A 17,721-nucleotide genomic window follows, 5' to 3' on the forward strand; every position below is an offset into this window, starting at 1 on the left:
TGATTGTGATTCAGTCGTCGCATGGGGACGTTAAGCCTTGAGCAGATCCCGTGGTGTTATACGACAGGAGTAGGCTATGTGCTGACAGCGGGCTTAAACTTCTTCCTACCTCCTCATCCATCATCATATCATTCCACATCCAGACGCACAGGTCGCCCATGGTTGTCAAATAGTCATGCACCCGGCACTAAAAGCCACACGATAAATAAAAATAGTACTCCTAGTATTTTATATGCATGCAATTGTACTACTGTTATTACTACTAGATTCAGGCAGATAAACTGGCCAGGAAAGGGGCAGAAACACATTTTCTAGGTCCAGAACCTGTATGTGGAATTTCCTATGGACAAGTCCGACACTACATAGGAAAATGGGAAGAAAAGAAACAAATGGAAAACTGGATAAATACTGCAGGATGCAGGCTTGCAAAGTAACTGATAAAAGGACCAAACAAGAAGCATACTAAAGAACTGTTGAAACTCAGCAGAGAAAATACAAGATGGGTAGTAGGACTGTTGACAGGACACTGCCATCTGAAAAAAAAATCCTACATAGAATTGGAGTAATAAGAGACAACATATGTAGGAAATACGATGAAGCAGAGGAATCAGCTGAACACATACTTTTCGAATGTGAGACGCTGGGTAGAATCAGACTCTCCACTCTAGGACTACCAGGTGAAGAGAGAGAGAAAATCCAAGAAGACCCAATAAGAACAACCTGCAGCTTTGTGAAGGGAGCAGGTATATCTAGGTGGGAATGAAGGAAAAAGATGGTAGCAAAAGATCTTAGAGGTCAACGCTAATAAGGAACTAATATTTAGAGGCCCCATGAAGAAAATAAGAAAAAGAAGACTACTAGATTCAATTTATTCTCCTTTGGCATATCATACCTCCTCTTCAGGGCGCTCACTTACCAGGGAAGGACAATGCCATGAAGAGCATGCTCTGTTAAAATGCACGCGTCCGGGAGATAGTAGGTTCGAATCCCACTATCGGCAGCCCTGAAAATGGTTTTCCGTGGTTTCCCATTTTCACACCCAGCAAATGCTGGGGCTGTACCTTAATTAAGGCCACGGCCGCTTCCTTCCAACTCCTAGGCCATAAGACCTATCTGTGTCGGTGCGACGTAAAGCACCTAGCAAAAAAAAAAAAAAAAATGCACGCGCGTGCTCATACACACACACGTAGGTCTATATTCATTATGATGTGCAGCACTTAATCTGTGAAGGAGCTAAGTACCGTGACATTTCCTAATCCTTCGCCTTACACCTTGAAATAATTGGGAACTGTCTATTTTCGTCTCCTAGTTCTACCCCTGCTTCTCTTACCCTAAAACTCAGACATTATTCTTCTTGGTACCGAGCGAGTTGGCTTCGCGATTTGGGTCACGTAGCTGTGAGCTTGCGTTCGGGAGATAGAGTTCGAACCCCATTGTCGTCAGTCTTGAGGATGGTTTTCCTTGGTTTCCCATTCTCACAGCAGGCAAATGCTTATTTTATTTAAGGCCACGGTGGTTACTTTCCCAATCCTAACCCTGTTGACCTGGCTGTGTCTGTGCGACGTAAAACACCTAGCAAATCCTTCTAGTTAACCTGACCTCCTTCGCATGACCCTACCACCGAAGCTGGTTTACTCATACCGGTTCATCGTTCGAGTTCATTCCTATTTTAACCTTATCCCGTTATTTGTATCGGCAATCATTCTCGTTACATTAATTTCTGCTACCTTCAGCTTATTAATTAAAATATTCTGAGCACCCATAGAGCCTCCGTGGCTCAGGCGGCAGCGCCCCGGCCTCTCACCGCTGGGTTCCGTATGTCAAATTCCGGTCACTTCATGTGAGACTTGTGCTGGGAATAGTGGAAACGGACAGGTGTTTCTCCGCGTACTTCGGTTTACACTGTCATCTTTCATTCCAGGAATACACACCAATATCATGTCATTTCATTTCATCTGTCAGGCATTAACCATTGCCTCAGAGGAGTGCAACAGGCTTCAGCAGCCGGTACGGTTCCTATCTTCGCCGCTAGATGGGGGCTTAATTCCACCCGGTTGAATGACTGGAAACAGGCTGTGTATTTTCATTTTCATCCTGAATATCTAGCTTTTATTCCAGTAAAAGCGGCGTGTATAATTTCTTCTACGTAGGCATTCATTTCATACAGAACAATGTTAATCGCAATTAGGAACTCGGAGCATTAGCATTGTTACTTATCAATTCGATTATACTAATATATTATCATCCTGGGTTAATACACATCCTAACTACTAGCAATAATCTACCTATTCCGGGTATTTTCTACCTGATATTCACGAGGGAAGTCTTCGAGGTGTGATATTCAGACTTCGTTCAAAGTTTGCATTCTGAAAGCTGAGCTTGTGTACATTCCAAAAGTGGAAACATTATGTGCACAGTTTAATATTTACCGCTATTTTTCAGCGTTGAAAGTGGTGAAATTACGCACGGAGAAGCACCGTGGGGAAGCTCGTGACTGAGGTAAGGTTGAGAGGGTCGAGCCACAGTCACACAATTGGCTGACCACGATGGACTGATAGTTTAGGAAAAGCACGGAAGACACAATATTAACCAAAAGCATCCACTGCTGCGATACGATTTGACTCGCGACTGTGTCGATTGTGGACTACCTAACGTTATTCATCCGTCCGGATGGACAGTTGAGTGTTACGAGTGACGACAGCAACATCGTACACTGATGTATTAACCCAACGAAGATTGAAAACATACTGCCTTATGTCCAGGTTTCGTGACCTAGTTCATAGTTGAAAACGTAGTGTTTGTAAACAATACCACGTGTGCTGTGTTGTCAAATATAGCACAATTCGTATTATTCATTTTCAGTCACCATATCGTACCAGTGGATGCTTTTGTTTACGTCGTGTCTTTCAGACGATTCCTAAAAAATATCAGTCCGTCGCGGTCAGCCGAGAGTCAACTCACCCTTAACGCATTGTCAGTCACGAGCTATCCCACGGCGCATGTCCGTGCGCATTTTCTCCACTTCTAAGGTTAAGAAGAGCATTTTTTTAATATATATATATATTTACAAGTTGCTTTAAGTCGCACCGACACAGATAGGTCGTATGGAGACGATGGGATCGGAAAGGGTTAGGTGTGGGAAGGAAGCGGCCGTGGCATTAAGGTACAGTCCCAGCACTTGCCTGGTGTGAAAATGGGAAACCATGTGAAACCACGGAAAACCATCTTCAGAGCTGCCGACAGTGGGGTTCAGACCTACTATCTCCCGAATACTGGATAATAAGCGACTGCATTAAATATTAATCTGGACACGTACAGTTTTTAATTTTGAAATGTAGGCGTACTCTAACTCAACTGCCTGCATGAAAACTTTGAACAGAATCGGTCTGTAACACCTCGAAGACCTCCTTTGTCAGTATAATTTAAAAGTGATGATTATTTCTCTATGGATCAATGTTCATGTAGACCAAATGTACTACTGTTTATTTATTTATTTATTTATTTATTTATTTATTTATTTATTTATTTATTTATTTATTTATTTATTTATTTATTTATTTATTTAATGTTCACGGGTCGAGGAAGTCTATAAAGGGCCCCCTTGACATATCTCTATGGGAATTCAAATTTTGCAATGTCAAACACAAATTTCAGAAAAGGAAACAGTAAATAATTAACACACTAAAAATGTTCTTTTAAAATGAGCAAAATGCTTATATCACGAGTACCATCAAATAAATATGATACCAAATACAAAGATATTTAATAGGAAGAAATTCACAACGTAAACAAATGTATAAAAAAGAAGAAAAAGGAAACGTGAACCAGAATATCCTTTATATGAACAAGGAATAAGTGGGAATAAACGTATGAGCGGCCTACTAGGATTAAATCCGACGATGGTTGAAGGGAAAATTGGAAACAAAATTGTCATTATGACTGTTTAAATACTTTTCCTTTCTCTACGCGGATGTGGAGTGAGGGTACATTTCTGCACTTTTGCAGTGCACTGATGAGATGAGGTCCTTGTGAACGTTCTATTTTGTCAATGCTATGTTTGCGCCATTCTTAGTCTGGCTCCTTTAGCAAAGTTAATAATATAATGAGTGTTTTTTTAATGTTCCAGAGCTGAAACACAAATACGGCCGAATCGTGCGAGAAGAAGCTACGTGGAACATCCCTGTGATTAGCCTATTTGAGAAGGAGGCCATCGAGCGTGTGGCCCACTACCCATCTAAAGCGCCGGTCCGTCCACCCACGTTAATCACAGTGTTCTACAGGGCCACCGTTCCTGAGCGCTACGCCTCGGCAGGACTCGTAAACGAGTGAGTGTACAGAACAACCTCGATGGCGAGCCGCCGTCACTTTATCACTTCAATATTTTAAAAGTTTTTAAGGATTTGTTTGACAAAACTCTTCCCTGTACCGAAAATCATCCTAGTTGCACCACCAACTCTGTTATTCTAGAGTGCCGATCCGAAATTATTGAGAAAATAGTCTGTTGTGCTTTTCAATGTTCAGTCTGCGAGCCTTTGTGATTAACTAAGCACCTCCACAAATCTCCATTTGCTACTAGCTCTGTGATATCATCTAGTTCCAGACCTAAAATTAAATCGTTAGAATACAGTGTGACTGTCGTCCCCTTGGTCTTCCTTATTTCTTTTATTCCCCATTCTCCTAGGAAACCGATCATCCTATGTGCCTCACATGACCCCACATGCGAAGAAAGTTTATGCATACTATTTCATCCATCGATTTTATTTCTACCTTAGTATTTATCTCCTCATTCCGAGTATCCTTCTGTAATTGTTCCCACCTGGTTGTACCAGCTATTCTAGCTATTTTCATGTCCATTACTTCCTACATATGAGTGCACCAAGCTTTTACTCCTTCAAAGTAAAGCCTGTCAGAAACCACACCGATATAAATACCGGGTGAGTCAGTCGCGCCTGATATTTTATGCTACTAGGCATCCCACCGAACGTCACTGGTGTTGTTACGGTCTATTCTCATTTGTCGTATGCCAAGCAACAATCACCTTTAATCACTCACTGCACCATTACCTTTGCAAAAACATGTACACCGGGTGAGTTGGCCGTGCGCGTAGAGGCGCGCGGCTGTGAGCTTGCATCCGGGAGATAGTAGGTTCGAATCCCACTATCGGCAGCCCTGAAGATGGTTTTCCGTGGTTTCCCATTTTCACACCAGGCAAATGCTGGGGCTGTACCTTAATTAAGGCCACGGTCGCTTCCTTCCAACTCCTAGGCCTTTCCTATCCCATCGTCGCCATAAGACCTATCTGTGTCGGTGCGACGTAAAGCCCCTAGCAAAAAAAAAAAAAAAAAAACAAAAACAAAAACATGTACCGTATGCGACAGGCATTTACACAATGCATCAAACTGTCATACGGTTATGTAAAAAGTACGTGCCAATTATGAGGTTTCAGTAGGGTATGTAATGAACGCTAAAAGCGATGGCATACTGACAGAAAACGTGTGGTCATTTGTGAAGCGGAAGTAGCAGTCCATCTAGTAGGCTTACTGGAAACCTACTCGCTGGAGTCGCCGTGGTGTCATAGATTCAGTGCGGGGCTGTTAACACAGCTGCGTTTGGTAGGTGGGTTCGAATCCCACTTGAGCCTGTAAATTTTATTCTCATTTTTTACTTCGAGAATCATCCACAGAGTCAATGCATCCGAATGCCCTCACGTCGTGGGTTATTTAATTATTTAATTAATAATTTCTCTTTCTTAATCTGTTTACCCTCCAGAGTTGGTTCTTCCCTCGAACTCAACGAGGGATCTCACCTCTACCGCCTTAAGGGCAATATCCTGGAGGGTCAGACATCGGGTCGGGGATGAAACTGGGGAAGAGGACCAGTACATCGCCCAGGAGGCTTCACCTGCTAAGCTGAACAGGGGCCTCGTGGGGGTGATGGGAGCAGTGGAAGGGATGGACAAGGAAAACGGAAGGAAGCGGCCGTTAGGTACCATCTCGGCATTTTCCTGGAGGAGAAGTGGGGAAACCACGGAAAACCACTTGAGAATGACTGAGGTGGGAATCGAACCCACCTCTACTCAGTTGACCTTCCGAAGCCGAGCGGACCATGTTCCAGCCCTCGTACCGCTTTTCAAATTTCGTGGCAGAGCCGGGAATAGAACCCGAGCCTCCGGGGGTGGCAGCTAATCACGCTAACCACTACACCATAGAGGCGGACTATATTTATTTTATTTTGTTTTTGTTTTGTTTTGTTTTGTGTTTTTTGTTTTTTGTTTTGTTTTGTTTTGTTTTGTTTTTCTAGGACATTAGGGCTTCTTATGTGGATGTTTTATAAGCAGGGCTGGACGAGGATAGAATGGTTGGGGGTTTGAATCCGCTTGACTGAGCAATAGACTGTTAGCGCAGTAAGTGTTCGAATAGATGGCCTTCTGCAGTAATGAACTTTTCAGCACGCCGTTGAACTGTCATCCGGGGTCATTGTAGCATTATAGGTGTTACGGATTCACAGGCTTCCGTAATAAGGTTTCGAAGGCTTTCAGGACTTTCCGGCTGTTGAGCGTACACTACATCCTTCAAATAACCTCATAAAAAGTAGTCCAGTGGCTTCAAATCGGGCGATCTAGCAGGCCAAGTGACAGGTCCTCCCCTTCCTATGCATCGACCGGGATGTGTAACGTTCAGGTAGTTGCGAACATCTGCTGACATGTGAGGGGGGGAGCTCCGTCGTGTTGATACCACATGGTTACACGATCACCCAGGGGCACATCTTCTAGCAGCAATGGTAGTTGGTCTTGAAGAAACTGTAGGTACCGTGCTCCTGTCAAATGATTCTCAAAGAAATATGGTCGAATTAGGTGATCACCCAGTATACCACAAGACATTTACTCCCCATCGTGCCTGAAATGCCGCCTGCCTTACCCAGTGGGGATTTTCAATACTTCAGTAGTGCATATTGCGACGATTCACAGAGCCATTATTATGAAATCGTGCCTAGTCCAAAAAAATGTGAGATACAAACGCTGTATCATCTGCAACTTGCGTCAGCATCCACGCGCAGACATCAACACGAGTTTCGAAAACTCGTCCGTAGAGTTCTCATGTAGTTGCAGGTGATACGGACGACGAAAACTGGAATGCAATATCCTTACAACAGACGACTGGTTGATGTTGGCCTGTTATGCTACTGCCCGGGTACTCGTGTGAGGATTCTCCGGGAAAATGTCCGAAACACTCTCAGCAGTTTCACCGGACGTAACTGGTGCCTCTCTAACAGGACCTATGCGGGAAAGTGACGAAGTTACACGCAAACGTCGCTCCACCCTCCTAAACATATTTGCGTTTGGTTGTTGTCTGTGTGGAAATTTTTCCTGGTGCAAGCGCTGTGTTTCCTGTGCGTTCTGTCTTGCGTCACCGTACATGAGGAGCATGTCAACATACTCATCTGTTGAATACATAGCGAAGAAATGACCAGGACTGCTAGGCTACACCGAGTGTCAGGCCACTACACATTCAACATGCATGCTATTGGTCGAATGTGGCATGAATGGCCTCTTATTTGATGCTCAAGTTTTAAAATGTGAACCAAAATATTTATCGCTAGTGGGATTTGAACCCACCTACCAACGCGATATGCGTCAACACGTCTGTGGTTAGTCCTTTACACCACTGTGACTGTTGCCTCCAGTTTATCAGAAAGCTTACTTGGTGTAAAACTGCACACACGTGTAGTGTTCTCTATCAGTATGCCATCGCTTTTAGCGGTAATTTCATAACCAATCGAAAGCTTATAATTGGCACGTACGTTTTACATAATGAGAGCTTCCGTGATTCAGGCGGCAGCGCGCCGGCCTCTCACCGCTGGGTTCCGTGGTTCAAATCCCGGTCACTCCACGTGAGATTTGTGCTGGACAAGGTGGAGGCGGGACAGGTTTTTATCCGGGTACTCCGGTTTTCCCTGTCATATTTCATTCCAGCAGTACTCTCCAATATCATTTCATCTATCATTCATTAATCATTGCCCAGAAGAGTGTGACAGGTTTCGGCAGCCGGCACAATTCCTATCCTCGCCGCTAGAATGGGGCTTCATTCATTCCATTCCTGATCCGGTCGGATGACTGGAAACAGGCTGTGGATTTTCATTTTTCATAATCGTATGACAGTTTGATGTATCGTGTAAATGCCTGTCGCATTCATGTTTTTGCAAAAATCATAGTGTGATGACGCAGTAAGTGCTTTAAAGGCGACTGTAGCTTGGTTTGCGGCAAAGGAAAATCAGCCATCACCCCACTGACGTTTGTTGAGGTGTCCAAAGGCAGAAACGTCAGGCGCAGCGGACTCACCGGTATAGTTTCGTCCGGGAACTAAATTCGTTCTTACATATTGCCTTTGATCGTAACTCCGTGCTCACTGCATTAGTTTTCTTGCACATTGATTCAGTTTCACTCATTATGATGGGAGAATACACAAGCAGAGTACGTGAAATGATCCACCTGCTCCAGTTTCGTATTACCTACCTGATATTTCATTGTCCTAGATTACTTCTTTAGTTCCTTAGTCTAGGAAATGCTATTTTCATATCATAATCGCTGCAATTATTTTCAAGCTCCGGGTGGGCTTTCAGTACAGTCCGCCATTAACACCTAGTCGTCGGCATAGCTCTAACTGGTTATTACATTTCCATTCAACTGAGCCCCTCCCTGAAATTTTATACCGTTCACTCAATGATCCATTTATACTATGAACAACAAATGTGAAATATTACAACCTTATCTAACTTATGTAATTTCTTTGAACCAAGAACTCATTCTACAAGAAATTTCCGCTACGGTCCTATTGCCGACATTAATGCCTTTTTGATTGTCTGTAATAACATACCTCTAATCCTATAATGCCCCTGTAAGGCCAGCATTCTTCTGGGTACTTTTTATCATATGCCTTCTCTAGATCTACGAAACATAAATATAGCTGTCTATTCCTTTCGTAGCATTTTTCATTTACTTGCATACTGCAAATCGGGTCCCGACAGCCCCTCTATGGTCTGAAACCACACAGATTTTCATCCAAATTACTCATCACCATTGATCGTACCCTCCTTTCCAAAATACCTGCGAACACCAGGTTACTGATCACTGACGTACATAGATACTTGTTGCAATGTTTCTGTTTTCATAATAATAATAATAATAATAATAATAATAATAATAATAATAATAATAATAATAATAATAATAATTTGTAACATGACTTTAACTCAGCCATAGCGTCGAAATCATGCCACCTAACCAGCTACTGTTTAAATCTCTGTCAATATTTTCTAAATAAAAAAGCTGCTAGCATATCAGTTTGATTTTCATGTAAGACTATCCACAACGGTTTGTGATCAATTGAAAAAAATTACAAGACATAAAGCTTGCATGATTTGATGTTTTTAAGGAATCTGTAGCTAAGCTATCGAAATGCCAGTGTAGGGGTAACGTGACTGCCTCTTACCCCGCGGCCCAGGTTCGATTCCCTGCCAGGTCAGCGACTTCTACCTGCATTTGAGGGCGGTTTCGAGGTCCACTCAGCCTACGTGATTACAATTGAGGAGTTATCTGACCGTGAAGTGGCGGTCCAGGTCTAGAAAGCAAAAAATAACGGCCGAGAGGATTCGTCCTGCTGACCACACGACACCTCGTAATCTGCGGGCCTTCTGGCTGAGCAGCGGTCACTTTGTTGGCCATGGCCCTCCTTCTGTGCTGTTGCGCCATTGGGGGTGGGGGTAGCTAACGAAATGATGGTATTATTATTATTATTATCATCATTATTATTATTATTATTTCTTAATCTGCTTACCCTCCAGGTTCGGTTTTTCCCTCGGACTCAGCGAGGGATCCCACCTCTACCGCCTCAAGGGCAGTGTCCAGGAGCTTCAGACTCTAGGTCGGAGGACAAAACTGGGGAGGATGACCAGTACCTCACCCAGGCGGCCTCACCTGCTATGCTGAACAAGGGCCTCGCAGGGGGATGAGAAGATTAGAAGGGATAGACAAGGAAGAGGGAAGGAGCGGCCGTGGCCTTAAGTTAGGTACCATCCCGGCATTTGCCTGGAGGAGAAGTGGGAAACCACGGAAAACCACTTCAAGGATGGCTGAGGTGGGAATCGAACCCACCTCTACTCAGTTGACCTCCCGAGGCTGAATGGACCCAGTCCCAGCCCTCGTAGCACTTTACAAATTTCGTGGCAGAGCCGGGAATCGAACCTGGACCTCCAAGGTAGGCAGCTAATCACACTAACCACTACACCACAGAGGCGGACATTTATTATTATTTGTTATTATTAATGTTATTATTATTATTATTATTTATTTATTTATTTATTTATTTATTTATTTATTTATTTATTTATTTATTTATTTATTTATTTATTTCTATCTTTCTTTCTTTCTTTCTTTCTTTCTTTCTTTCTTTCTTTCTTTCTTAATCTGCTTAGCCTTCAGGGTTGGTTTTTCCTTCGGACTCAGCGAGGGACCCCATCTCTACCGCCTCAAGGGCAGTGTCCTGGAGCTTCAGACTCTGGGTCGGGGTATACAACTGGGGAGGATGACCACTACCTCGCTCAGGCGGCCTCACCTGCTATGCTGAACAGGGGCCTGGCGGGGAGATGGGAAGATTTGAAGGGAGAGACAAGGAAGAGGGAAAGAAGCGGCCGTGGCCTTAAGGTAGTATCATCCCGGTATTTGCTTGGAGGAGAAGTGGGAAACTACGGAAAAACACTTCCAGGATGGCTGAGGTGGGAGTCGAACCCACCGCTACTCATTTGACCTCCTGAGGCTGAGTGGCCTCCGTTCCAACCCTCGTACGACTTTTCAAATTTCGTGACAGAGCCGGGAATCGAACCCGGGCTTCCGGGGGTGACAGATAATCACACTAACCACTACACCACAGAAGCGCATATTATTATTATTATTATTATTATTATTATTATTATTATTATTATTATTATTATTATTATTATTAAATAATAACTTGAAATGATATAATCCAGCTTTCTAGATATCTCCTCTCTCATCCAAGATTTATATTAATTCGCTTGTTTAGCTCAGTGACTTAGCTGCTGGTTTTCCACCCAGAAGGCTGAGGTTCGAATCCTGTTCGATTCCTGGGTTGAGATTTTCATCTCAAGAATCGCGTGGCGTTAGGAAGGGCATCCGGCCTTAAACCTCCGGCCAAATCCAGCGACCCCAGGAAAACTGGGATAAGCTGAAGAAAAATAATGACATTCACACGCTCATTTTCTAGATCTCTCTCTCTCTCTCTCTCTCTCTCTCTCTCTCTCTCTCTCTCTCTGTCTGTCTGTCTGTTGAAACTAGTTATATTGCTTGATTTTTTTTTTGCTAGTTGCTTTACGTCGCACCGACACAGATAGGTCTTATGGCGACGATGGGACAGGAAAGGGCTAGGAGTAAGAAGGAAACGGCCGTGGCCTTAATGAAGGTACAGCCCCAGCATTTGCCTGGTGTGAAAATGGGAAACCACGGAAAACCATTTTCAGGGCTGCCGACAGTGGGGTTCGAACCTGCTATCTCCCGAATACTGGATACTCACCGCACTTAAGCGACTGCAGCTATCGAGCTCGGTGCTTGATTGATTAAGTAGAGTAGTAATTCAAGGGGACAAGTACTGTATCTCTCTTTATTTAGCCCCATAACAAAAAGATGTGGAACTATGAGATCAAAATTGGGTGCAAAGTATGATACATGGACCTTTTTTTTCTTGAGAGCGTATGAGTATTTCGATACAATCTTTTTTTTGGCTCGGTAGCATAGTACATCTACAACTTTACTGTCACATGTTTAACATCTGACGGTCTGCATAGTCTGACGTATGAAGAGCGCCTGTAGAATAGGCAATCATTGCGACTTCAGTGCCATTCACAAAGAGGAGTGTGTATGTAAGGCGCGAGGAATGCTTGCATAGTTTACACGTCATCCTCAATTCTTTCTTTGTGCTATTTCAGTCTACCTCCTTAACATTACCATAATGCTTCTTCCGAGTAATGGCTTTTCTTCCCCCTTTAAGGAAGAATTAGAAAATAATTGTTCGGATTATTCGCTCCAGAGGTTTCGGCTCGCCTGGTACTATTCCTGAGTGGTCAAAATTTTATGTATTTCCCCCAAGATCATTTTCTAGGTTTGATAAGCTCTTCTTAGCATGCATTGGCATCCTTTAAAGTAAATTCTTTTGCAAAAGTTAAGTCATTCCAAAGCCGTACACTTAATCGATAACTTCGATTTCATAGAGAACCAGGCTTATTTTCGAGGGACGAAGTTTCCCCATATTTCCTTCTTCATTAAATTCAAATTTCCATACATTCTTTCCGTCAGGAATTTTTTTAAGCTTGAAGACGTAGAAATATTCTTATCTTTAGCAAGAAATAATAATAATAATAATAATAATAATAATAATAATAATAATAATAATAATAATTTGTATTAGATTTGACTGCATATGGTATGAATATTCATTTCACTTTGTAAAAAGTCTTTGTTTATGTAATATCTTTATTCTTCTAGACAAGGCGAGCGGTGGCAGACTCTACGCAACAGCCTGACTCCAGACCTGGTGAGTTCAAGAGTCATATCACGGTTCCAACCAGAGCTTGACCGTGTTGCTGAAGACTTCTTGGTGTCGCTCCGTTCACAACGTGATCGTTCCAGCAATAGAGTGGCTAACTTCGAGGATTTCGCCAAGTATATGGGATTGGAAAGTGAGTTCATGTTACCAATATGCTTGGAAACTTGTCATTGATGTCAGATTGTTCAGAAACAAATTCTGATTCTACGAACAAAGCACAAAAGGCAGGGGAGATGTAGAGGGAAATTTGATGTTTAATTCTAGGGAAGGAATATAATAATGCCACCTCCAAAACTGAAGTTTTAGGTAGGAGGAGAGTTCATATAGGCCTACCTGCACTAAGGGGATTAGGAGAGAAATATTTGATTTGATGTAACGTAAGAACAAGAACGTTAATATAAACTAGCTGAGCTACCCATCACTGATGAGAAAACACAGCTGAAAATTACAAAATATAAATTTAGAGCATGCCGCGTAGATGCTCAAGTGGGGAAACAGCAGGATTATTGAAGACCCCCTGATGGATAGACTTCTAACGCCGATCAGAAGACCTATCGCTCCTATGAACGTTTCGTTGATCAAAACGCATGATCACCGTTGTGAACACCGTTAGTCTTTCACACAAGGCGACCACTATTTCAGAGACCCCCCCCCCCCACGTGAATTTTAACAAAGCTAAAGGTCTGTGTCATTACCTTATTCTGACAATTCAGCGCAAATGACCTTGTCAATGTCGGGAGTTAGTATATTATCCCCGAGCTGTAACATTACAGGAAAACAACCCAAATGCCTCTCAACCGAGGACATAAAACAGAGTTCGTCTGAATATTTGTCCCTTGGTTAGTTAACTGAGATCACTGTACTCTATCGTGTAAAATGCAAAACTTAAATTAATAACTGTGTGAAGTTTATTTTCTAGCCTCAAATTGTGGGTTCTGTGCATTTTAAAATCTAGTCATGTATTCTCGGTTATATCTTTTACACCTTCCCTTAAAACTATGTGACATACAGTCAAACATTTATGCCAGAAGTTTGTATGAAACGACTTTGAACTTTACGAACCATCTCCGATCCGTTAAAACACTAGCGGCACTTTCTTCATACACATCGAAATTGACTTCTTTGCACCTATATGCAGATTTGTCGCTATTTATTGATAGACATTTTAATCTGTACTTGTAAGCAGGTCTTTCGTAAGTATGGCAAGATAAATACAATTTTGGAGATACCAGCTCAACACATTGTTAATGATATCGAATTAATGCACATAACGAATCTTCAACACTTGATATAAAGTGAGCAATGATGCAGCTAAGCAAAATTAAATGAACTGATGTCTAGTACTATTTACAAATGGAGTTAGGTTTTAAGGGACTGATATCATTTATTGAAATATTCCTAGATTGTGGTGTTTTCTCACTGAAAATTGCAAAAACTATGAATTGTTATATCAATTGTATTCGTGCTTCATTTGACTGTTATGAAAACTGCAAGATGGAGGGATTCTATCTTCGAAATGTTTGTAATTATCTCTATAAAGGATGGTCGGAAATAATGTGAACCGGGTATATGAGCATAAGAGGGTTGGCCATACTGATAATTAATTGGAACAAATGATTAGATATCTCGCGCCGATGAAGTCTGCCAATCTGATCGTTTCGCGATCGACTTGAGATGGGCTTTGCGAGGCGGTGTTACTAAATCTTGAGAGCGCCAATAGAAAACATAAACTTCTCCAGTAAAGGGACTTGGACAAGGACCTCCCTGCTGACAGGCTCGGCCCATAGCAAGCACGCTACGCTGGCATTGGCTGAAACTCACGGTGTCTAAGTGTTTGATGGTCATTTCTCGGCATGGCTCTCTAGCTCGACCAAGCTACGTGCATATTTAAGAACATCGCCTCGCAGTCCGTTTGAATTCGTCCACGAATCGATGTGATTGGCTAACTTCAGCAGCTGATAAAATAATAACGGCGCGCGTTATCGACGTAATTTTGTTTTCAAATTACCCATCAGTATGACTAAAATTCTAACGCTCATATACTCGGTTCACGTTGTTTACGACCACTCTGTATATCACGTTTTCTGAATGTGCACATATGTTTTACACCCTATATAGCCACGTCCATTTTTATTCATGATGTCATAGAAATATCTTCTTTTACAACAGAGCGTTCCTTGTTTTTGAGCTCTCATCTCGCCACTAACTATAATCATTTAATGGTCTATATAGATTTTGATAATTCGGCTATTTTGTATTTGTATTTCCATCAGTTTTGAAAATTGCTTTCTTTGAGAGTTGCGAGTCCACTGATTGTTGTCTGTCTCCCCCCAGGTACCTGCACACTCATCCTCGGCCGACGGATGGGGTTCCTGGACAGCGAACCCGACTCACGCTGTGTTCGCTTGGCCCAGGCCGTGACTGGCCACTTCAGAGCTTGTAGGGACACCTACTATGGCCTACCCTTGTGGAAGATCTTCCCTTCCAGTGCGTACGATCTATACAAGGCGGCAGAAGAACAGTATTATGAGTAACTATTTTACCACATTTAGTAGTTATAACTAAATATTACAGTAAAATCTGTCTAAACTGGAATTACCAGAAAAAAAAGCATAGTTCCACTTTAGAGGGTTTTTTATTCGGTAGTTGTGATTAATTGCTGTCTAAAATAGAATTCCACGGTAGCTTTGTTCCACTTGAGAGAGGTCTACACTAGGCTGTCACAGTAGAACCCCGGTATAGGAACTAATCGGGACTGTGATCTGTTTGGATTCGGAAATATTCAAATAATCCGAAAAAACGTCTAATATTGTATACAGGGTGGTCGGAAACAACTTGAACTGGGTATATGAGCATTAGAACGTTGTTCATACCCATGAGTAATTTGAAAAAATACGCCGATATCTCGCTCCATTGCTTGGCGGTGCTACGTTGTAATGGTAGACATTGTAAGGTATGCTGAAACAACAGATTCTGCTCTGCTAGCTGCCTCAATATGATACTGGGGGACAAAGGCTTACCCCCAGCTACCGTGACATGTCTGGTGGTGCTCAGTGTTGCCTCTGAAGTGCTTACAGCCTTTCATGTGACGAAACAATTATCCCAGCTGGTAGTCCGCTTAGGTCGAGCCGAGCCTTATTGACGTGTGTGCCCTCTCCCTTTTCCACTGGATCCACACAGTGTAGTCAGAATGGTTCAAGTGGCAAACAATGTGCTGGAACATTCGTCCTGCATATTTTAGTCTGACAATGCGGCCTCTCATCAAACTTGTCTAGCTGGTCTTTTTTTTTTTTTGCTAGTTGCTTTACGTCGCACCGACACAGATGGGTCTTATGGCGACGATGGGACAGGAAAGGGCTAGGAGTGGGAAGGAAGCGGCCGTGGCCTTAATTAAGGTACAGCCCCAGCATTTGCCTGGTGTGAAAATGGGAAACCACGGAAAACCATTTTCAGGGCTGCCGACAGTGGGGTTCGAACCTACTATCTCCCGAATACTGGATACTGACCGCACTTAAGCGACTGCAGCTATCGAGCTCGGTCTAGCTGGTCTAAGGCATGCCAAATGAGCTGTTGGAGCTAGCTGCATATTCACTCAATGTAGCTCTTTGGCTCACATTGCTCCTGATGACTTATTCAATGTCTTGCTTCAGTGAATGACGAAGGAAGATGTACACCCCTAGTGGCACTTCCCTGCTAGCAATCTTTATTAAATGCAAATGACACATGTTAGTCTATTACTATACTATTCATTGTACTTGTGCTATTTGTTACTGGTACTTATTATTTCATTTTTATTTATTTATTTATTTATTTATTTATTTATTTATTTTTTACTTTTTTAATTTTGCTAACGTGTGTAAAATGTGTTCCATGATTCATCACTTTCAGGACAACCATTCAGTCTTAAACACACTTTGTGAATCTTTTTAATGTTGGATTTTTTCATTTTTTTCATGATATGCTTACAGTATACTTTTTTGGACCTTGATTCAACCTGGTTTCATTTCCTTCTTATTATCCACATAAAGATGTTGACACACAACATTGCTAGCCTTCTTATTATCCAGGGGAGGGGAAGGGGGAAGAAAACTGTTAAACACACACAAATTAAAATATTAAATACACAAGTAAAATTGTTGCCAATACAAGTCCAAACCAATAAAATATTTCCCCTGTCCCATCTGTTGGCAGGCCAATGACCTAGATGTTAGGCCCCTTTAAACAAGCATCATTTATCAGTCTGAATCTGTCCCATCACCTATCGACCTGAACAAAGATGGCTGAAACTACCAGCAAGAAAGTAAAAAATAAAAATATAATTCAACAACAGCTTGAACTTAGATTTTCAAATATAATATTAACAGAACAAGCTGATCATTATTTTTGAAAATGCCGATAGATAAAATCTTGAATTTGAGATAATGTGCTAGAAAATTAGTTGAGTCATCCATATTTCCTAAATAATTAAAACACTTAGTTAACACTTCCACCACTGAAATGCGATCACGACGACATTATAAAAGTCAAAGAAGTGACTGATTCATTCTGATGCCCGTCCCCATCTCTTACAGTCAGTTTTGAACCCCGTACAGATGCTGAGCCTTGTGCCACTTATGCACAATAAATAAACTTGCCTTTCCTCACTGAGCGGGTAGAAATTTGGTGGAAAAGCTATATCATTCTCACTTATTTGAGACTGTGACTTTTCCAATCTCAACTCATCTGCACTGCAATTCAAGGTTGCCTAAACTACTACTACTACTACTACTACTACTACTAGTAGTAGTAGTAGTAGTAGTAGTAATAGTAGTAGTAGAGTCTATGCTGGTTTTTAATTCTTTATTTTATTTTGGTAGACTCAGTTTCACTCTCCCTTGATGTTATGCCACTGCAGAATACAATATGAAATTACTCACAATGTTTGTCATTTCTAATAATAATAGTAATTTTACTGGCTTTATGTCCCACTAACTACTTTTACGGTTTTCGATGACGCCGAGGTGCCGGAATTTAGTCCCGCAGGAGTTCTTTTACGTGCCAGTAAATCTACCGACTCGAGGCTGACGTATCTGAGCACCTTCAAATACCGCCCGACTGAGCCAGGATC

The 17,721-nt window shown here is 42.1% G+C and overlaps 1 protein-coding gene across 2 annotated transcripts in view; it reads left to right on the forward strand.

Moving 5' to 3' along the window:
* shd (cytochrome P450 family 24 subfamily A member shade) overlaps positions 1–17,721 on the forward strand; it is a 250,220-nt gene that overhangs the window by 204,746 nt on the left and 27,753 nt on the right. For both annotated transcript variants that reach the window (XM_067142949.2, XM_067142950.2), the window contains exons 4-6: positions 4,127–4,325; positions 12,554–12,747; positions 14,949–15,144. In XM_067142949.2, coding sequence (XP_066999050.1) covers positions 4,127–4,325; positions 12,554–12,747; positions 14,949–15,144 — 589 coding nt within the window. The remainder of the gene's footprint in view (positions 1–4,126; positions 4,326–12,553; positions 12,748–14,948; positions 15,145–17,721) is intronic.

The sequence above is a fragment of the Anabrus simplex genome, chromosome 3 (genome assembly GCF_040414725.1).
Source record: "Anabrus simplex isolate iqAnaSimp1 chromosome 3, ASM4041472v1, whole genome shotgun sequence".
Taxonomy (NCBI): domain Eukaryota; kingdom Metazoa; phylum Arthropoda; class Insecta; order Orthoptera; family Tettigoniidae; genus Anabrus; species Anabrus simplex.